The 23340-nt window shown below is 37.7% G+C and overlaps 2 protein-coding genes and 1 long non-coding RNA gene across 3 annotated transcripts; all 3 read left to right on the top strand.

Moving 5' to 3' along the window:
- The first annotated feature begins 4699 nt into the window (after positions 1-4699).
- LOC137127805 (CMRF35-like molecule 8) lies at positions 4700-8198 on the top strand. The gene is made up of 3 exons (XM_067505229.1): positions 4700-5014; positions 5228-5308; positions 7668-8198. Exons 1-3 carry the CDS (start codon positions 4756-4758, stop codon positions 7772-7774), a joined length of 447 nt encoding a protein of 148 aa, XP_067361330.1. The 5' UTR covers positions 4700-4755; the 3' UTR covers positions 7775-8198.
- A 529-nt stretch (positions 8199-8727) lies between these two features.
- Positions 8728-9575, top strand: LOC137127698 (uncharacterized). The gene is made up of 2 exons (XR_010914451.1): positions 8728-8874; positions 8965-9575. It is a non-coding gene; the product is annotated as an uncharacterized lncRNA (long non-coding RNA).
- Positions 9576-19115: 9540 nt separating this feature from the next.
- LOC137127134 (CMRF35-like molecule 8) lies at positions 19116-22825 on the top strand. The gene is made up of 5 exons (XM_067503621.1): positions 19116-19467; positions 19678-19758; positions 21407-21490; positions 21669-21715; positions 22077-22825. The coding sequence occupies exons 1-5, from the start codon at positions 19197-19199 to the stop codon at positions 22317-22319; spliced, it is 726 nt and encodes a 241-aa protein (XP_067359722.1). The 5' UTR covers positions 19116-19196; the 3' UTR covers positions 22320-22825.
- Positions 22826-23340: the final 515 nt, after the last annotated feature.

Below are 23340 nucleotides of genomic sequence, written 5' to 3'. Positions count from 1 at the left end.
TTGTTTTGGCAAAGTTACACACCGACAGGAACAGGACACATCACACTTACAGCAGGAGGAAGTTTTTCACAACGACCACTCTACCTCCAAACCATGTCAGACAGTTTCAGTGCAGAATGTTTCTGATCTGGATTTTCACAGTAGAATAACAGGCCTCACATTCTATTATTTCATTGGCTTCATATCATTTGACCAAGAGGTGAAACATTAAGATAATATTCTTATTATTTCTGAAATATTGTGTTAAACTGTGTAGAAGTTACTAAAGTTGTTTTTCTCAGAATCTTTAACCACACATTTTCTTTTAACCACAGAGGAAGGACGTATGATTAAGATTTAAAAAAGAGAAGTGGCAGCAAGAATTTTCAGCTAAATACAGTAATTCAGGAAACAATGTACAACTTAACCAACTGTTAAGACAAACCGACAAGAGGAAACTGAAATAACCAGAAAGAGACGAGTAATCTGGATGGAAGGTGTCAGCCTCCAACTTAGACATGACGACATGATGAACAGGCTTCTTCTGCTTTTTCTCTCAGTGATGGCAGGTTTAAAAAACAACTTTGTAATAATGGTGTAGCTTTACAGTACTTATACAAATACTTGCTTCTTGTTATATAGTAACAAGATGCAGAGTTAAATTAGCAGATGACAACCTGGAAAGTAAATTGTATCTTTTCTAAAATGTAGTTGTGTGTATATGACATCACTTCAACAATCTTGTGTTTGTGAGCAACAAAGTGAGAACTTACAGTTTAATGCAGATTATTTCTGTACCAACTATACTTTACAAAAAACTACTGTATCTTGGTTTCTCTACAGTATCAAGCGCAAACATTTCATCCAAACATCACCAGCAGAACATCAATCATTTCAATCCTCATCAATCTTTTCACAAATAACAGTGTCATTGAAAAGCATAAAAATGGACCTTTAGTAATGACATTGTGTTTCTGTTGTTCTTTTTCTTCACCGCTACAAGTAAAGACACATGATCACAAATCTGAATGTGACCAATCAGCAGCGTCTCAGACTGAGCACAGTTTCAGTGCAGATGTTTCTGATCTGGATTTTCACAGTAGAATACTATATGATACCTATTTGTTTCATCAAACTATCTGATCTCCATTGAGCAGTACTTCTATTTCCAGGACTAAGCTTAAGAACAGTCTTATGGTCTTAACAGGAAGTGCGTCAACCACCAGAAAAACTTTCTCACAAATAGACTCAGAAATACACTGAAGCATGTTGTGGCTTTTCTTTCTTTGTCACAACTGAGTTCCTGTTTATTGTCAATGACATTAGCAAAGTTTAATGAGGAAGGAGTGATGAGTAAGAACAGCAGGGGTGGACAGACAGAAAAGTGGGGGTAACAAGTTCTTAAACCTGCAGCAGAGATACAGGAAACACAGTGTGAAGACACACAGACAAGAGGAATCTGAAATATCAAATATATTGATATTTATATGTACACAGACAGATCTGAGGTGATTGTCAAAATACTTCCCTCAAGAAAAATCTTTCACAGAAAATGTCAGTAAGTTAAATGTTTAAATGAAAAAAATTGTTTAACTTAACAATGCTACAATCTACTGATTAAACCTAAAAGTCTCTTTACTTTCATGATCCAGACAGTTTCTGTTGAAAGTCCAATGGTCTGCACTTGGATAAAATACTTTCTTAATGTTGCTTCTCATTCAGACGTTCACTCAAACACTCATACACCGGTGGTGGAGCTGCCATGGAAGGCACCAACCTAATCCATCAGGGGCAATGTGGGGGTTCAGCATTTTCCCCAAGGACACTTCAACAAATGGACGGCTGGGGATCAAACCCCCGACCCTAACATTTATTTGCGACTGCTTCTACTCCTGAGCTGCCCCATGCATCAAAGAGTCATTAGGGAAATTGGAGAAATCTGCATCGTAGAACATCCAGGACAAAGCCCTGAGCTTAAAACACAAATGTCAGAAAGACGACTGAGGATTAAAGAATCCTGTTAGTGATTCAAATTTCTTTGTATATGTTCCATAAATACAACTAATTTTCCTTTGAGACTTTCTTCCTGTGTCCTGTTTCTACCTCACCAGTCCCTGACAGCTTGTTCTGACTAATTTCACAGTGAAAAGTGGGTATTTAGTATTTATGTGTCTAACTGGTCTTGGAAGGTTTGATATAATCTTGTGTCGCCTCTCTTACAGAAAAAGAATGATGTTTTTCTGAGAGAGAAACCTTTGGACCCCAACACTGTGCAGTGGTTTAAAGACAAATCCTTCACCATAGATACAGGCTACAGGCTGCTCCGAGACATGAAGAGGCTTCAGAAGTGAAGCACTGCTTCAGTGCACTCAGTACCTTTTATTAACATAATGACACATATTTCATGCAAAGAAGTCTCAGATATATCAAGAACATTTTTCCAATGTCTTTTTGTTTGACTCCAGCTTTGTTAAACGTTTTAGTTATATTTAAACCCTCACAGCTCGTGGTCTGATTCAAACTTTAGGCACTTTGTTGGTGGTCAAAGCCCAGTAACCTGCACTGGGCTTTTTTAACTTCTGTTGCAACAAGAACAGCAGCACTAGATTCAAACAACTGCTGTTGTTTTTGTTGCAACAGTCATGGGATCCATGTGATGACTGTGTGAAGCTGGAACCATTTTAGTTCCACTGTCAGGAACAGTCCATTGTCGGCTCTTTGGGTTGTACAGGGGCGTTAAGGTTAAAAAGAGCTGCTCACTCTTGATCCCTGTACAATCTGACAGAACCTGAGCACAAGGAAAAGTCTTCCAGTGTCCAAATGTTGAAACCTGATTGAGACGGAGATAAATGTTGACTTAAAGGGGATGAAAACTTATGCAGAGACTTATTTTACGTCTTGTATTTTACATCCATGTTATAAATAAATAAAGTGGGGAAACTTCACACTTTTGATAAATACTGTATAGAACATGAACAATGCAACCAGGCAGTGAACTTGAAGAGAGTTTTTTAAACACTGCAACAACATGTGTGGTTACTTTTTATACTGTGAGTCAATTATTTCCGGCATTTTGTCTTAAAATATTATTGTGGGGATTTTATTACTCTCTGACTTTCTACCACATATTTCTTATTTTGAGGAAGAAGTTACAACTCAGACAAAAGGGGAAGTACAGAAAGGTGGAGGTGAGAGGTTTTAAAAGTAGCCAACGTCAGAAATTCAGGAAACACTGAAGACATTTACTGACAGTGGACACAAACGGACAAGAAGAAAGTGAAATAACCAACTGGAGACAAATAACTGAGGACCTGAGATCTCAGCATCCAGAACCAACATGATGAAGAGTTTTTTTCTGCTCCTTCTTTCAGTGATGGCAGGTAAAATATACAAATGTTCCAAAAAATGAATATGTTTCTGTTTGATGAAGTCTTCATGTTATTCATATCACAGATTATGTGGTGACAAAACTTCTGACACTTTCTGTTTTCTTGATGGACAAATCCGGATTATTTCAGACTGTGACAGAACATGAACTTTTCTTTCTAATCAACAGATTGTTACAATGACGTGAAGGGATGCAGAGATGGATGGTTTGAATTCATATGTGTCTATCCTGAAGGACAAAAAACTTATCAACAGATTCATGTAGTTCATGACAAACAAAGAATAACAAGCACAGTTAAAGACAAGTGGGAAAACGAAGGCAGAATATTTCTGTACCATAACACAACAGCAAAATATCTCAAGGTGTTGATCAAACAACTTCAACCTGAGGATTTTAAAGAAGAATACGAGTGTAAGTTTAACCGACAATCTAAGTCATCCAAGGAAGTGGAACTAAATTACAGTAAGGAAGTTTGCGTGTTTTTATTGTTATTAATGTTCCTCTGTTCCTTTGTTAAAACATTTTACCTGCGTTAAGAAAAGTGCTGCACAAACAATTTTTATCATTATCAGAACTTCATTTATTAATTATTATTATTATTAGTAGTAGTAACAGCATGTTTTATAAATGTACTATTTAATGTTATCATTCTACTGATATTTCAGTTCAGGCTTTTAAAATAAAATTTTGTATCCAGCTCCTTACAGAGATTAAAATAAGTTATATTTTAAAGCTGCAAAACAAAACTGAAATACTTTTACTGATTTGTGAGTAGAATTACTACAATGACATGATACTAACCTTCACAGTCAAACTCAGCAGTAATTATGATGTGTATTATGGCAGGAACTGTCCTTGTTAGTAAATGCAGTGCTGATACTGAATCACCAACAGAGATAAACAGTATCAGTTAGAAAAGATGATGAGAGTTTGTCCTATAAAATATGTAGATTTCCCTAAACAATGATCCTAAAGAAAATTACACAGAGAATGTTTTTCCTTTTTCTTCAAAAAAATACTTTTTCTTACTAGAGTCTTATAAAAAAGGAAATCTGGATGTTTTTTAATGTTTTGTACATTTTCCAGATTTAATGATACAATTCAGTGAATGAAGGATTCAGACCAATAAAGTGAATCTTTTAAGTTTCCTCAGCAAAGCAAACTTTAACAGAAACCTCTTTGACATATAACACATATTATAGTACAAATATAATGAAGTATGGTAATGAGTACACACTTCTGTACATTTCTATCATGTTAACACAGTATTATATATAGATATATTTTGCATGTTTTACTTTTCTGCTTCATTTGCAGAGTTTAACAACTGTCAGACTCCACTTACTGAAATCGTGACCAGAACCAATAAAGTCAACTTCACATGTGATATGTCAGAATATCACAGACAAAATGACACAGTCAAGTTTTTCTGCAAAGAGAACGATTTCTTCATCTGTGAAGACATTTTACCAACAAAATCATTTCCAAAGTCAAACAGGAGGTTCACTGTCACTGACACCAACAGTGGTTTCATCATCTCCATCAGTGATGTGTCCTCAGAGGAAGCTGGTGTCTACTGGTGTGGAGTGAAATCAGATCAAGGAAAATATCGTTCAGCTTTTAGACAAATACAACTGCAGGTTCTGAGTGAGTTATACTCCTATTAGATCAACTGGGTTTTGGTAAAAGAATCATTTGTGTTGTTGATCTCTTCAGTTTCTTATTGAAGAAGTAAAGCAGTTTATCATTTCTCTGAAAAGTCATTTAAATCACCAGGCTCATAAAAACTACTTTGATTTATTTCAATGATATTTATCCTCTGGATTTTGCTAATTGTGACCCTTATATTTATTCCCACAGCTCCTCCAACTACATCAACACCGTCAATTAGAACTTCTGTTGCTTCAGACCAGACAACTACTGGACCTGCTGAGACTCACGGTGAGAGACCTGCTGATCAATGAGGAGCATAATTGGGGGGAATGTTAATATGAAACTGTCAAGTTGGTTAAAGTCAGGTTTTGTGTAAGAAACAAGCAGAGGGGAAACAAGTGGAGTCAGAAGGCAGGTAAATACAGAGACAAGGTGAATTATATTAAGACAAAAATACAAAACAGGTTATTAAAAGTCCAGGAAAACAATTCCTAAGTGTGGACCAACACAAGACAGAGTCAGAGAATAAGTGATATGAACAACTCTGAATAAGGGACTGGAGGACGGTACACGATAACAAATAATAGTGGTTTTTGAGTTTTCCAGTTTCGGTGTGAAACGTTAAGAGTAAGACTCTCACATAAGTTATAGCTATATTTAGGTCTAGAGTTTATTGATAAGCTAGAATGGAAGATTGCTGCTACTCCTCCACCTCAGCCTGTGCTTCTAGGAACATGATCATTAACATGACTCATTTAAACGGACATATTCTTCCTGCTGTAACCAAGTTTCATTAAGACACAATAATTTATAATTTACTAACAGAGATTTAAAAGAGGGAGATATGATAATTAATAATCCATATTTAATAGTTTTGGGGGTTTGTTCTGTAAGAGGAGTCGTCTTAACTTTTAATAGGTTCATCATGATTAACTCCTCTTGTTGTCATTTTTAGTTTATGTAATTTAGTTGGTCGGGGAACAGACACAGTCTCTATAGGTATGTGGGAGTTGTGGGGGGGGTGACGGTTGTAAGGACACTGCAGAGAGATGTGTAGGACTGGATCTCTGCATCCTAGGCTCAACTCTGGATTGTAATAATTTTTGTTGACTAATAAAATCAGACATATTTCTGTACTGTACATGTACATAAATACCATTAAACTTCCCTCTGACGTCCCCACATTAAAATATCTTTCTACTTCAAGCTGAAAAAATGCCTCCAGATGACATCACTTGGAGGAAGTTAGTTCAGATTATGTCATCTAGTTGCTCACACTATGGAGTTTGTTATCATGGTCAACCTGAATTTCCAGGGCTCCTCCCGATAACATCATCTGAAATCTTACTGATAAAAAAAATAACAGATAGATGCAGAGAAATAAGTTAATACAGTGAAGTCAGAGGGAAGTTTAAAAGCGTTAATGTACATTTACACACTAAACTACAGCAAGTTTAACATTGGTGAAGTTGCTCTATAAGCGTCTCTATTCTTAAAAGATGGTAGAATTTTTAAACTTTGTCTTCTTGATGGGAGGTCATGAGTTCTGCTACATGTAACATCGATTGACGTCCCAACGGCCTCAGACTGTTATCGGGCTGATGTTGTGTAGTCTGATCCCAACAATGTATCTAACATCAGCCACCACCACAGAAACCCAGAACCTCAATCATTATTAATTTCACTTAGACTGGACTCGAGTGCAGATACAAAAGAAGACAGGCTGCAAGTAGTAATAAAAGACACTTAATGGAAGCTAAGTCCCACTTACCATTAATTCAGCGAGTAACCAGCATCAGTCTGGGTTTAAAATCAGACAAGTTGACCAAATACTGCAAAGAGTCCAAATGCAAACAATCCCATGAGGGAAAAAGTGCAGGTAACTGGATAAAGGTAAACCACAGAGAAATAAAAGAAAGCTGAGGTTGAGTGAACAATGAAGATAATCTGTTACTGAACAAGAGAAAATAGCAGGTAATTATACTGAGAGGAGACAAAATGGCTGCCAGGTGTGTTGGACTGGTGATAAAGAGTCAGGTGGTAAAATTGGAGGGACAATAAAGTGGACACAGCAGGAGGGGAGGGGCTGGTGAGCAGGTGAATCAGGGAAACAAAGGAGGCCTGAGCCTCTTGTGGCAAAGTGGGAGAAAACACTGGACGTGATTTAAGACGGAGCAAAAACCAAAAGGCACAACATCAGTAGCTAATCTAGGACGACTGGCTGGATACAGGAGTGATGATAATGTGTAAGACATAGACGGAAGAAACAACAGCCAATACACACAAAAGACTCCAACACACTGACTCACTTATGCTGCAACATTGAAAGGAGAGTGTAGGAGATGACAGAGAAGAGACAACAGTTCATGGACATGTCCAAGAACTAACAGGGACCTGAGGAAGTGAGAATGTAAAGGACCAGGCAACAGGACCTCTGAGCAGGATTCATGAGGATATTTTAAATACAGGATGGTTTATTTTTTTGCAGCAATCTGCAAAACTGTTTTCATGTTCTCCATGTTTCTCTTAGACTTTGTTTCAGTGCCGTCAGAAACCTGGACGTCTGTTTCTTCAGAGGATTAAGGGCTTTGTATGAACCTCTGTCACATCAGTTACAGTCCCTTATGTCGTGTGTTTTGTCCTGCAGCTGGATCTCAGTTGGCTGCAGTCACAGCTACAGTCGTCCGTGTAGCTGCTCTGGTGGTTGTGAACATACTGATTCTCTTCTACACATGTAAGAGGCTGCTAACATGAAACACACCCACAAACGTTTCTCATTGGGGGTATAAGGGCTGGTGAGCCGTCATTTAAGAAATTCATGAATCGGAATAGATCAGATCAAAGGTTCTTTAAAGTGGGAGCAAACCAGATGAAAACAGTGGATGGAACAATTATCCAGAGATTTATTACAGTACAATTATCTATATAAAACCAATAAAATGTCTAAACAAAAAACCTCAATAGAAAAGTGCTAAAAACTAAGAGCAAAACACACAAAGAAAAATCTGAGTTGATGTTCAAAAAACTACTACCACACACACACACACACACACACACACACACACACACTCAGAGTAACTGGTTATGATAGCATTAAGTCTAACACTAACCCTCAGAAGTTAAGGCCCAACCTCAGCCCTCATCTTAACCTACATCCAATTCGAACCTCAACCCTAAAACCAACTCCTAACCCCCAAACAGGTCTTTCTGTTTACAGGGGCCACTAAAATGTGATGGACATTTAGATTTGTCAACATATTTGTAGTTGTTCCCAGAGTCATTTCTGCTGTGTTGTAGCTTTTTGCAGCACATTTATTCAAATTGAAGTGAAGTCGTTTTTTAAAAATGAGCTTGTGTCTTGACTTGACAATTAAAACACAAACTTGTGGAAAAATCAAAATCAAAACACAAAATAACTATAAAAAACATCTGACCTGTGACAATTGAATCAAAATAAAAAGCCCTTAAACAACTTAATGTCTGAATACAACTGAATCCAGACATCGACTAGTTTAACTCTTGTCAGTTCTTTCCTTGTTTCTTATTCATACAGTTTGTGCTGATTGTTACATGAATACAAATCCTTTCCTTTGTGTTTTTTGAGCTCAGGGTCGCTACAGTGGATTATTTGTCCCCATGTTACTTTGGCACAGTTTGTACTCAGATGTCCTTCCTGATGCAGACCTCCTCAGTTTCTACTGGCGACACTGAACAGGTTCAGTATCTTGCCCTTGGACAAGGCAAGAAAACTGCACCACTGCTGCCCCCTTGTGTTTCCCCATTCATACTATTTTTTTTTTTCTCTGTCAGGCTCAAAAATCAGAAGAAATAGAAGAGAAAAACAGAAAAGTTGGGTAAGTTACCATATTAGTCTAAAATGGTTGTATTATGGGGGAGACCTGTATATACAGTAAAGTATTAATCCTGTGTTTTTCTTTGGGAAGGATCGTGGCTATGCAGAGGTACAGGACCCACCCAGAAGACCGTCTCAGGAACTGCAATGAAAACAGCTGTGATGGGACTCAAGAAAGACTGTGATCAGAGAGGAACTACACCCTTGTTAAGTTTAATTGTTTGGTGAAGCTAAAAAAAAAACTTCTGACAGGTCGATGACATCCCAACACATTCAAACTGTTTCCAGACTTATGCTGTGTAGTCTGAGTAGATGACGACCACCTCATTAAAAACCCAGAACCTGAATCATCACCTCTGACCCACTTTCAAGGAAGGAAACGACAAAATAAAAATCCAACAGGCAGCAATTAATTGAAGCTGAGTCAGGCAGAAAGAAATGTGACAGGGAGGGTCACCAGCCTAAGTTCAGGGTTTAAAACAGGCACAATTTTCAAATGCAAGTAAAACAGGAAAGTTCAACACTTCAAAAAAGTAAAAAACTTTACAAAAAACCTACTGTATCTTGGTTTATCTACAGTATCAACAGCAAACATTTCATCAAAACATCACCAGCAGAATATTAATCATTTCAATCCTCATCAATGTTTTCACAAATAACAGTGTCCTTGAAAAGCATAAAAATAAACCTTTAGTAATGACATTGTGTTTCTGTTGTTGTTCTTTTTCTCCAACACTACAAGTAAAGACACAAAAACACTTTGTGACAGTGATCAATTCAATTCAATTCAACTTCATTTATATAGCGTTGAATCACAACAAAGTCATCTCAGGGCACTTTACAGAACAAAGTCAAGATTATAAAGATGTATAGAGAGAACCCAACAATTCCTCCTGGAGCAAGTCATAGGCAACAGTGGAGAGGAAAAACTCCTTTAACGGAAGAAACCTCCAGCAGAACGAGGTTCAGAGTGGGCGTCCATCTGCCTTGACTGGTTGGGGTTAGTGGAAAGTGAAGAGAGAAAAGAAAAAGAGCAACAACAAAACATCTGGCAGGTTTGTAGGACCAGTAGCTGCACACTGGAAAACACAGCTCCAAAGCCAGGGACACCTGCAGAAAGGGATAGAGCCTTATAGGACTAAGGACTAAGCCTATAGCAGCAGGACTATAACTAACTATAAGCTTTATTAAAGAGGAAGGTTTTAAGCCTTGTCACAACCTGGCTCAACAGTATGTGACAAAGAAGGGAGGCCACACAAGGTTCTCAATAAACAACATATTTTAATTGAGTATATAAAGATTCAGTTTAAGTTTGTGAGCAAATCAGTGCAATGTTGGATGGAAAGTGTAAAAGACATGTAGACAAAACAAAAGAGAACTCAGCAAGCAGCCCAGGGGAAGAGACTGAGCCGATCTTTAAGGCCTCCTTTACAGGAACCTCAACCCAATTGACACAGGTGTACGTCATGCCCAAAGCTCAGCTCCACCCACTGGCTTGCTGGAAAACAAGGAAAAACACAGCCACACACACACGGAGAAAGACAGAACCCAGATCTGGCTTAGGCCATCACACTCCCCCCATATAACAGGGTTCCTACCCTGAACGTTACTACTATTGTATTTTTAGCTGCAGTAAATTAACAGTTGAACAGGGTACAGGCAACTTAACACAAGAATTAGTAGAGCTTACCTGAGACAATCTTCCCACACACACCCACAACTCCCGATTCTAAAATAATCAGCATCTCCCACCTCAGCAAACGTATGACTAACACTGAGAGTAAGCGTTATATAGGTACGTGGGAAAGAGTATCTGCCATGATGTTCTCTTTACACTTAATATGTCTGTTAACCAGGTTATAAGGCTTCAAAAACAGAGCCAGCGCACAAGCCGCTGATTAGGATTCTGAAGAGACTTGAAGAATGTAAGTGGGTTATGGTCAGTATATACAAGTTTTGGCCTGCTGAATCAAGATAAACATGGAAATGCTGCAAAGCCAAAATTAAAGCCAATGCTTCTTTTTCCATCACTGAATAATTCAGCTGATAAGAGGTGAACTTTTTAGAAAATAAATTAACAGGATGATACCCTGTGGACCACCTTGAAGAAAACCGCACCCACTCCAATGTGGCTAGCATCCACCTGAAGGACTGATCCAAACGGGGAGCTAGCAAAACCGGAGCAGAACTTAATAAAGCCTTCACAATACCTTCAACCTCGATAGCAAATGCTTGTTGACAAGTTTCTGACCAAATAAAATTTTATTTTGCTTTAAGCAAGTCTCTTAGCGGAGCTACAGCTGTGGAGAAATTTCGGCAAAAACAACGCTAACATCCAACCAAACCTAAGAACCTCATTAGTTCCTTTTTAATTGTGGGAACAGGGAAGTCATCAATAGCTAACACCTTAGCACGAACAGGCTGTACCTGCCCTTGACCCACCACCTTACCAACATATGTTACAGTGGCTTTTGCAAATTCACACTTAGCCAAGTTCACTGTCAAATTAGCATCAGCTAGTCATTGGAACAAAGCGTCAATACGTTTCACATGCTCCTCCGAGGTGTCACTATATATCACCACATCATCCAGATACACAGCACAACCCTCAAGGCCAATAACTACCCTGTTCATCAGACGCTGTAAGGTAGCAGGTGCATTACAGAGACCAAAACCCATAACTGTATAGGAGAACAGACCAGATGGTGTTATAAAACCAGATATTTCTTGTGCTCTTGGGGTCAGTGGCACCTGCCAATACCCTTTTAACAAGTCAAATTTACTTACATATCTCGCTGCACCAACTTGGTCAATACGGTCTTCCACAGGTGGCAGTGGGTAAGAATCTGGTTTTGTAACAGAATTTACCTTACGGATATCTGTGCAACAGCGTGGTGTTTTATCAGCTTTTTCCACCAACAAGCAGGATGATGCCCAACTTGAAGAAGAAAGCACAGCAATATTATTATCAAGCATGTATTTCACTTCAGCATCAATGATTTTAAGCCTGTGTCGAAAACCATTCACGTAAGCTATGAAATTCTGAGGGGGTTGTTTGGTTTTCCATTCATCCTGAAGGTGATGCCAAGGGACCACGTACCTTGTGACCAAAACCAAATCATTAGGACTAAAGCCAATACTATCATGACACACTTCTCTGGCAGCTAACAAAAGCCAGGGCAAACCATCCTCCCAATCCCGTTGCATTTCTGTACAATACGCTTTCATTAAAGATTTAAGGGTCTGATGAAATCGCTCTAAAGCCCCCTGACTTTGCGGGTGATATGCAGACGCTTTGTTATGCTTAATATTCACTTGCTTGAGGACTTGCAAGAATAAGTGCGAAGAAAAGTTAGAACCTTGATCACTTTGAATGGTTTTTCCAAATAAGGAGATAAACTGAGTCAAGGCCTTAACAACTGACTTTGCTGTAATTGAGCACAAAGGATATGCAGCACAGCCTACACTTAAAAGTAGAGAGGGTGTCTGCTTCCTTTATCTGAGCTGGGAGCTGGTTCCACAGCAGAGGAGCTTGATAGCTAAAGGCTCTGCCTCCCATTCTACCTTTGGAAATTCTGGGAACCACAAGTAGGCCTGCATTCTGAGATCGAAGTGGTCTACTGGGATGATATGGTGTTAGAGCTTTATATGTAAGAAGCTGGATTTTAAATAGATAGATGTAGCTGGTAATGGAAATTTATGGAGTGTTTTCTAATAATGTTGCCTAAAGGAGACATATAAAGTAAAAAGTATTGGTCCTAATACAGAGCCTTGTGGAACTCCATAGCTAACCTTTGTGTGCATGGAGGATTCATCATTAACATGAACCAATTGGAATCGATCAGATAGATAAGATTTAAACCAACCTAGTGCAGTTCCTGTAATCCCAATTTCATGGTCCAGTCTCTGTAATAAAATGTCTAGTCCATTATATTACACTGTTTCTGTACTATGATGAGCTCTAAATCCTGAACTATTCTCAACAGAACTATGGCTGTTAGTCAGCCTGGCTACAGTGCTGAACAGAAACCGGGGATTGTTCTTGTTTTCTTCTATTAATGATGAATAACATGTTGTTCTGGCATCAGAGATTATTCTAATTTGCTGGAACGCCACTTCTGTTCTAACTTTTGTGTTCCCTTTATGTTCCCATTTGTGAACTATACCATGGAGATCACATCTTCTGGTTTACTGCCGTCTTGAGAGGGGCAACACTATTGAGTATTGTACGTAGTGAGGCTGCAGAATTATCAACAATTTAATCAACTTGTGCAGGAGTAACATTAAGGTGGCTACTTTCCAAGTAATTCCACAACAGTCAGTAGTGCTGTTTCTGTGGAGTGACCCCTCTTGAAGCCAGACTGGGGAAGTTGTTCTTGGAAAGAAAGTCTGAGAGTTGTTGAAGACTCGTTCCATTAATCAAATTGATGAATGGAAAAATACTTAAGTCATTTACTAACAGAGATTTAGAAGAGTGAGATCTGATATTTAATAATCCACATTTAATAGTTTTGGGGTTTTGTTCTGTAAGAGGAGTAGTTTTAACTTTTATTAGTTTATCATGATTAACTCCTCTTGTGGTCATTTTTACTTTATGTAATTTAGTTGGTCGGGGAACAGACACAGTCTCTATAGGTATGTGGGAGTTGTGGGGGGTGACGGTTGTAAGGACACTGCAGAGAGACGCATCCTTCATCTCTGCATCCTAGGCTCAACTCTGGATTGTCATAATTTTGGTTGTCTAATAAAACCAGCCAGCAGTATTTGAGGATAAGAAAGCTGCACCATCTAAAGTAGGATGGATGCCATCTCTCTTAATCAGCCCAGATTCGTTAAATCGTTTCCAATTGTCTATGTTTTCCACATCGTTTGCTGGACACCACCTAGACAGCCAGCGGTTGGATGTCGACATGTACATGTTGTCACTGGTTAGATTTGGCAGGGGTCCAGAGAAACAGACAGGAACAGGACACAATAAACTTACAGCAGGAGGAAGTTTTTCACAACGACCACTCTACCTCCAAACCATGTCAGACAGTTTCAGTGCAGAATGTTTCTGATGTGGATTTTCACAGTAGAATAACAGGCCTCACATTCTATTATTTCATTGGCTTCATATCATTTGACCAGGAGGTGAAACATTAAGATAATATTCTTATTATTTCTGAAATATTGTATTAAACTGTGTAGACGTCCTTTTATTACAAAAGTTGTTTTTCTCAGAATGTGTAACCACACATTTTCTTTTAACCACAGAGGAAGGACGTATGATTAAGATTTTAAAAAAAAAGTGGGGGCAAGAAGTTTCAGCTAAATACAGTATTTCAGGAAACAATGTACAACTTAACCAACTGTTAAGAAAAACCGACAAGAGGAAACTGAAATAACCAGACAGAGACGAGTAATCTGGATGGAAGGTGTCAGCCTCCAACTTAGACATGACGACATGATGAATAGGCTTCTTCTGCTTTTTCTCTCAGTGACGCCAGGTTTAAAAAACAACTTTGTAATAATGGTGTAGCTTTACAGTACTTATACAAATACTTGCTTCTTGTTATATAGTAACAAGATGCAGAGTTAAATTAGCAGATGACAACCTGGAAACAAAATTGTATCTTTTCTAAAATGTAGTTGTGTGTATATGACATCACTTCAACAATCTTGTGTTTGTGAGCAACACAGTGAGAATTTACAGTTTAATGCAGATTATTTCTGTACCAACAATACTTTACAAAAAACTACTGTATCTTGGTTTCTCTACAGTATCAACCGCAAACATTTCATCCAACATCAATCATTTCAATCCTCATCAATCTTTTCACAAACAGTGTCCTTGAAAAGCATAAAAATGGACCTTTAGTAATGACATTGTGTTTCTGTTGTTGTTCTTTTCTATAAGTAAAGACACAAAAACACACTGCAGACAGTGATCAATTCAATTCAACTTTATTTATTTAGAGCCAATTCACAAAGCTTTTTCATAATTGTGATATTGGTGAACGACTGCTCTACCTCCAAACCTGAATGTGACCAATCAGCAGCGTCTGAGACTGAGCACAGTTTCAGTGCAGAATGTTTCTGATCTGGATTTTCACAGTAGAATACTATATGATACCTATTTGTTTCAACAAACTATCTGATCTCCATTGTGCCACGAGCAGTACTTCTATTTCCAGGACTGACATGACATCCTAAGCTTAAGAACAGTCTTATGGTCTTAACAGGAAGTGCGTCAACCAGAAATACACTGAAGCATGTTGTGGCTTTTCTTTCTTTGTCACAACTGAGTTCCTGTTTATTGTCAATGACATTAGCAAAGTTTAATGAGGAAGGAGTGATGAGTAAGAACAGCAGGGGTGGACAGACAGAAAAGTGGGGGTAACAAGTTCTTAAACCTGCAGCAGAGATACAGTAAACACAGTGTGAAGACACACAGACAAGAGGAATCTGAAATATCAAATATATTGATATCTGACACCAAATGTCTCTTTGATCAACAGGAAGTGAAGCCCCATCTAAAATAAAGGGATGTATAAATGGATGGAATTAATTTTGTTATCATCATTGTTGACCTGAAGTTTGATAAAACACTAAGAAAACATACAGAACATAAAAACTATACAACACACACAATATTAGTCATTGTATTTAATTTTACATAGAAGCAAATGTTCTCAAATCCTAAAGTCTTCTGACTTGTCCTCTACAGCTTTCAAAGTAAAATTTGTCCATTTCATTACTTCTGGATAACTTGTCTTCTAGAATAATCCCACACAGCTGTAGCTGTATATGAGCCTGGCTGTTTAAGCCAAACCACCACTGATGACGATGTGCTATGACCAAAACTTCATAGGTACATTTTAGAAAGACATTATCATTAGTTATGATTTTACAGTTATTAAATAACTAATGACAGTGGTTTGATGATTAACTGTCCATGTAAACATCTGAAATTCCAATGGTCTGCACTTGGACAAAAAACAAATCTGCATCGTAGAACATCCAGGACAAAGCCCTGAGCTTAAAACACAAATGTCAGAAAGACGACTGAGGATTAAAGAAGCCTGTTAGTGATTCAAATTTCTTTGTATATGTTACAAAAATACAACTAATTTTCCTTTGAGACTTTCTTCCTGTGTCCTGTTTCTACCTCACCAGTCCCGACAGCTTGTTCTGACTAATTTCACAGTGAAAAGTGGGTATTTAGTATTTATGTGTCTAACTGGTCTTGGAAGGTTTGATATAATCTTGTGTCGCCTCTCTTACAGAAAATCAATTATGTTTTTGTAAAGAGAGAAACCTTTGGACCCCAACACTGTGCAGTGGTTTAAAGACAAATCCTTCACCATAGATACAGGCTACAGGCTGCTCCGAGACATGAAGAGGCTTCAGAAGTGAAGCACTGCTTCAGTGCACTCAGTACCTTTTATTAACATAATGACACATATTTCATGCAAAGAAGTCTCAGATATATCAAGAACATTTTTCCAATGTCTTTTTGTTTGACTCCAGCTTTGTTAAACGTTTTAGTTATATTTAAACCCTCACAGCTCGTGGTCTGATTCAAACTTTAGGCACTTTGTTGGTGGTCAAAGCCCAGTAACCTGCACTGGGCCTTTTTAACTTCTGTTGCAACAAGAACAGCAGCACTAGATTCAAACAACTGCTGTTGTTTTTGTTGCAACAGTCATGGGATCCATGTGATGACTGTGTGAAGCTGGAACCATTTTAGTTCCACTGTCAGGAACAGTCCATTGTCGGCTCTTTGGGTTGTACAGGGGCGTTAAGGTTAAAAAGAGCTGCTCACTCTTGATCCCTGTACAATCTGACAGAACCTGAGCACAAGGAAAAGTCTTCCAGTGTCCAAATGTTGAAACCTGATTGAGACGGAGATAAATGTTGACTTAAAGGGGATGAAAGCTTATGCAGAGACTTATTTTACGTCTTGTATTTTACATCCACGTTAGAAATAAATAAAGTGGGGAAACTTCACACTTTTGATAAATACTGTATAGAACATGAACAATGCAACCAGGCAGTGAACTTGAAGAGAGTTTTTTAAACACTGCAACAACATGTGTGGTTACTTTTTATACTGTGAGACAATTATTTCCGGCGTATGGTCTTAAAATATCATTGTGGGGATTTTTTTACTCTCTGACTTTCTACCACATATTTGTTATTTGGAGGAAGAAGTTACAACTCAGACAAAAGGGGAAGTACAGAAAGGTGGAGGCGAGAGGTTTTAAAAGTTGCCAACGTCAGAAATTCAGGAAAAGCTGAAGACATTTACTGACAGTGGACACAAATGGACAAGAAGAAAGTGAAGTAACCAACTGGAGACAAATAACTGAGGACCTGAGATCTCAGCATCCAGAACCAACATGATGAAGAGTTTTTTTCTGCTCCTTCTTTCAGTGATGGCAGGTAAAATATACAAATATTCTCAGGTTTATGAATGTTGCATAATGCATAGGTTCTGCAAAAGGCTCGTGATAATGTTCTTTATTACAGCCAGAAATAAGAGACGTCCTACAACTATATACTGTAAAGTCACATTTTGCTGCAAACAACTGAAACCAGCAAAATAACTATGTTTTTAAAGCAAACTTCTGTTTTGCTCCAAGTTTTTCTTATTTACATATACAGAATGCAACGTAATATTTAATAAAAGAAGAACCACAATATAAATGGTAGAATATAAAAAAGATGTTGGTGTAACAAGAAACAACACTGAGTTTAAAGTTAGAACCAAAGAAATGACTGAAACAACAGGAACAGACAGAATTAAAAATCACATAACAGAAATGATTGAGGCTCAGAAGATGCAGTGACAGGCAGGTCATCAATATGAATATGCTTCTGTTTGATGAAATCTTCATGTTATTCATATCAAAGATTATGTGGTGACAAAACTTGATGGACAAATAGAAAACCGAATTATTTCAGACTGTGACAGAACATGAATTTTTCTTTCTGATCAACAGGTTGTGACAATGAACATGAAGTGAAGGGATGCAGAGGAGGATGGGTTGAATTCATATGTGTCTATCCTGAAGGACAAAAAACTTATAAACAGATTTATGTAGTTCATCGCATACAAACAATAACAACCACAGTTAAAGACAAGTGGGAAAACAAAGGCAGAATATTTCTGTACCATAACACAACAGCAAAATATCTCAAGGTGTTGATCAAACAACTTCAACCTGAGGATTTTAAAGAAGAATACGAGTGTAAGTTTAACCGACAATCTAAGTCATCCAAGGAAGTGGAACTAAATTACAGTAAGGAAGTTTGCGTGTTTTTATTGTTATTAATGTTCCTTTGTTAAAACACTTTACCTGCGTTAAGAAAAGTGCTGCACAAACAATTTTTATCATTATCAGAACTTCATTTATTAATTATTTATTAGTAGTATTAGTATTTGCAGTAGTAACAGCATTGAAAAATGTTTCATAAATGTACTATTTAACTTTAACATTATAAATAAACTTCAGCAAATGTTCTCAAACAACAAATTCTACTGATATTTCTTTTTCAGGATTTTAAAATAAAATTCTGTATCCAGTTAAAGTCTTTATCGTTTTCTCTCATCAATCTCACTAAAGCTCATTACAGAGAATAAAATAAGTTATTTTAAAGCTGCAAAACAAAACTGAAATACTTTCACTGATTTGTGAGTAGAATTACTACAATGACATGATACTAACCTTCACAGTCAAACTCAGCAGTAATTATGATGTGTATTATGGCAGGAACTGTCCTTGTTAGTAAGTGCAGTGCTGATACTGAATCACCAACAGAGATAAACAGTATCAGTTAGAAAAGATGATGAGAGTTTGTCCTATAAAATATGTAGATTTCCCTAAACAATGATCCCAAACAAAACTACACAATAAAGAACAATTTTTCTTTTTCTTCAAATGTGATTTTACATTGTTAAAAAAAAAAACTTTTTCTTACTTGATTCTTATAAAAAAGGAAATTTGGATGATTTTTATTGTTTTGTACATTTTCCAGATTTAATGATACAATTCAGTGAATGAAGGATTCAGACCAATAAAGTGAATCTTTTAAGTTTCCTCAGCAAAGCAAACTTTAACAGAAACCTCTTTGACATATAACACATATTATAGTACAAATATAATGAAGTATGGTAATGAGTACACACTTCTGTACATTTCTATCATGTTAACACAGTATTACACTGATATATTTTGCATGTTTTACTTTTCTGCTTCATTTCCAGAGTTTAACAACTGTCAGACTCCACTTACTGAAATCGTGACCAGAACAGATAAAGTCACCTTCACATGTGATATGTCAGAATATCTCAAAAGTCGAGATTCAAAACAAAATTCCAGAGTCAAGTTTTTCTGCAAAGAGAACAATTTCAACTGTGAAGACATTAAACCAACAAAATCATCTCCAAAGTCAAACAGGAGGTTCACTGTCACTGACACCAACAGTGGCTTCAGCGTCTCCATCAGTGATGTGTCCTCAGAGGACGCTGGTGTCTACTGGTGTGGAGTGAAATCAAATAAAGGAAATGATCGTTCAGCTTTTAGACAAATACAACTGCAGGTTCTGAGTGAGTTATACTCCTATTAGATCAACTGGGTTTTGATAAAAGAATCATTTGTGTTGTTGATCTCTTCAGTTTCTTATTGAAGAAGTAAAGCAGTTTATAATTTCTCTGAAAAGTCATTTAAATTACCAGGCTCATAAAAACTACTTTGATTTATTTAAATATTTATCTTCTGGATTTTGCTAATTGTGACCCTTATATTTATTCCCACAGCTCCTCCAACTACATCAACACCGTCAATTACGACTTCTGTTGCTTCAGACCAGACAACTACTGGACCTGCTGAGACTCACGGTGAGAGACCTGCTGATCAATGAGGAGGATAATTGGGGGGAATGTTAATATGAAACTGTCAAGTGGTTATAGTCAGGTTTTGTGTAAGAAACAAGCAGAGGGGAAACAAGTGGAGTCAGAAGGCAGGTAAATACAGAGAAAAGGTGAATTATATTAAGAATAAACATACAAAACAGGTTATTAAAAGTCCAGGAAAACAATTCCTAAGTGTGGACGAACACAAGACAGAGTCAGAGAATAAGTGATGATGATTAACAGTCAGGGAAGTAATCAGATTACTCAAAAAGACTAGCAGGAGGTCAAAACCCTGGCAGGCAAAAAATTGCTATTGATTTATTTCAATGATATTTATCTTCTGCATTTTGCTAATTGTGACCCTTATATTTATTCGCACAGCTCCTCAAACTACATCAACACCGTTGATTAGAACTTCTGTTGCTTCAGACCAGACAACTACTGGACCTGCTGAGAATCTCGGTGAGAGACCTGCTGATGAATGAGGAGGATAATTGGGTGGGGGGCAGGTCTTAGTTGGTTTGCAGTTGTGCCACATTCTTTCCATTTTCAGATGAAAGATTGAACAGTGGTCCACAAGATGTTCAAGCTTGGGATATTTATTTAGAAAGCTAACCCTGCTTTAAACTTCTTCCTGACCTGTCTGGTTTGTTCCTTGGACTTCATGATGCTGTTGGTTCACTAATGTTCTCTAACAAACCTCTGAGAGCTTCACAGAACAGCTGTATTCATACTGAGATTAAATGAAACACAGGTGGACTCTATTTACTAATGAGGTGACTTCTGAAGGCCACTGGTTCCACTGGATTTTACTTAGTGGTATCAGAGTAAAGAGGCTGAATATAAATGCATGTGACACTTTTCAGATATTTATTTGTAAAAAAATTACTTTCACTTCACAATTATGTGGGACTTTGTTGTAACGTGACAAAATGTGGAAACGTTCAAGGGGTAAATGGTAAATAGTCGCTTATATAGAGCTTTTTATCCAAAGCACTTTACAATGTTGATTTCCATTCACACACCGATGGCGGTGGCTGCCATCCAAGGTGCTCACCTGACCCACCGGGAGCAACTTGGGGGATACTTCAATACTTCGACATGTAGCCAGGAGCAGGGATCGAATCACTGACCCTGTGGTTCATGGTCAAGTGCCTTACCAACTGAGCTACAGCCGCCCCAAAATAAATACTTTTGCAAGACACTGTACATGTGCTATATAAATAAAGTGGATTGGATCATTACAGAGTGAAGGACGGGACCACCAGAAACCTGGACTTCTGTTTCTTCTAGTTGTGGTGAAAAACCTGCTGACGACGACTGAAGGATTTATGAGTCTGTCAAACCAGTTACAGTTTGCTGCTCAAAACGACCATTTTGCCAATGTTTTGCATCTTATCTTCTACTGTATATAACAACAACAACAACAATAAAAATACTGTATCTAGTCTCAGTACCTCTAACCACGTCCTTGCAGTGTTTCGGTCCCTTCAGTCCAGTCGACTACAGGATCTGCCAAGTGCTTTTGGGTCCTGACACCAATAGAAAAGAGTTTTTGTACATATAGGATGAGCTCTGGATGATATGGTTTAACTACAGCTCTCTGCCTATTCTTGTGTGTTTCGTCTTGCAGGTGATTCTCAGGTTGGGGTCACAGCTGCAGTCGTCTGTGCAGCTGTTCTGGCGGTTGTGATCCTGCTGGTTCTCTTCTTCATACGTAAGAAGCTTATTAACAGCTTTACACAACATTAAACACAAAAAGCTAAAAACGTTTGCTAGTGGAAGTACACGGGCCCACAAGCATGGATTTCATGAATGAATGAATGTATTAAAAAGAGAACAACTTATGTCTGAATACAAAACATTTGATATATTTTCTCTTTTTTTTCTGCCAGGCTCAAAAACCAGAAGAAACAAAGCTGAAAAACAGAAAAACAAAGAGGTATTATGAAGATGTGCTTGTTTCGTAAAGTCTAGCAGAATGACATAGCTTTACGTAGCTTGTGCTGTTTTGTAGAACCTTGGTTCTGGAGGAACGTTATCTTGTTTCTGCTGTGTACTGTGTAACACTGTGTATAGTAGAAATGACAATAAAAGCCACTTAACTTGATCCCTTAGTCTCAGTGAGACATTAGTGTCCAGCCAGCTTCAACATTAACATGATAACAGGCTGAAATTGAACAGATGTCATGTTCACTTTGTGCGTTTGATTTAGTCATTTACCACAAAGAACAACTGAGGCTGATGACACTGTCAGTTTTCAGGTATTTACATTTATTCACCGGAAATGTTTTTATCCACAGCAGAAGGATCATAGTTATGCAGAGATACAAGAGCCCCCCCAGAAGACAGACCCAGGAGCTGCAATGAAAACGGTTTATGCCACTGCCAACTTTCCCACAAACCCCTCTGCCTTCATGGATTACTCCGAAATCACCTTTAAAAACATCTCTGAGAAAGTTAATAGTAACATATATTCTAACGTGAGATACAAAAATCAACACTCCACATACGCCACAGACCACGACTCGAAACCATCTCTTTAAACTCTGCTCCACAATGAACCAGCTGCAGCAGCACTGAAGAAATGTTTATTGCCCATTACATATTTCTGGGTCAGAGAAGCTAACAGCCAAGCATTTTTAGCAGCAAGCTGATTTTAATATGTAATAAAGTATCAAAAATAGCTTTTTGCTACCTAACAGCCAAAAACAGGTAAAATATTTGGTGCCTCTTTAAAAATGTGTCAAATGTCTCCATGTCTTTAAGAATCAAAAATGCTTTGAAACGGTTGGAAAGAAATTTGTGCTCTGTATCTATGTCATTTAAAAAGCTGGTTTCTGATGTACTTGTTAAAATATGCATAATTTAGAAATGTAGAGCTTTCAGTGACTGAAACTTTAATGGAAACAGCAAATCCAGATGCTAAGTGTATGTACGTAGTGAAGACTGCTGTGTCTTTTGTTTGGGAGGATTATTTGTGTGGGGGGGTTGTGGATGGGATGAGGGGGCTGAGCTGATGATTGTGTGGGAAGATCACAAAAATAAAAGGAAAGTTCTATCAAATAAGGCCGATAGTGCATCAGTTTCTTAAATTCTATTTTTCAAAGCAGGTACCAAACAAAACCTCCACACAAAATCAAATTATATACAGAAACACAATCATACAATCATCACAGCACTATACAGCAATATATTGCAAACATATTGAATTAAGCTCAGAGATTTTATCCCTTCTGCTTCAAAACTAAACATTTCCGAGCAAAACAAAGAAAATTAATGAAATAACTTTTGGAAATTCCCCAGACTACAACGCAGAAACCGTTTTGCTAGAAAATCTTAATTTCTAAAGTCATTTTGTGGAACCTCCCACTATTAATATATGATTCCAAAATTCTGAAAACAGCATTCACATGCCTTTATAATATCCCAAGTTTTTCAATAAGTCCAAATACAGGTCCAGACTTACTGAAGATCATTTTCAAGCCAACTGAGGGTCTCAACTGCTTCCTCCCTCAAGCCAAATGTGGCTCAGCTTTGTGCGAGGAAGCGCTGCCAGGTCTCTGG

The sequence above is a fragment of the Channa argus genome, chromosome 5 (genome assembly GCF_033026475.1).
Source record: "Channa argus isolate prfri chromosome 5, Channa argus male v1.0, whole genome shotgun sequence".
NCBI lineage: Eukaryota > Metazoa > Chordata > Actinopteri > Anabantiformes > Channidae > Channa > Channa argus.
Note: the sequence above shows the minus strand (reverse complement) of the source record. Positions and strands in the feature narration are given on the sequence as shown.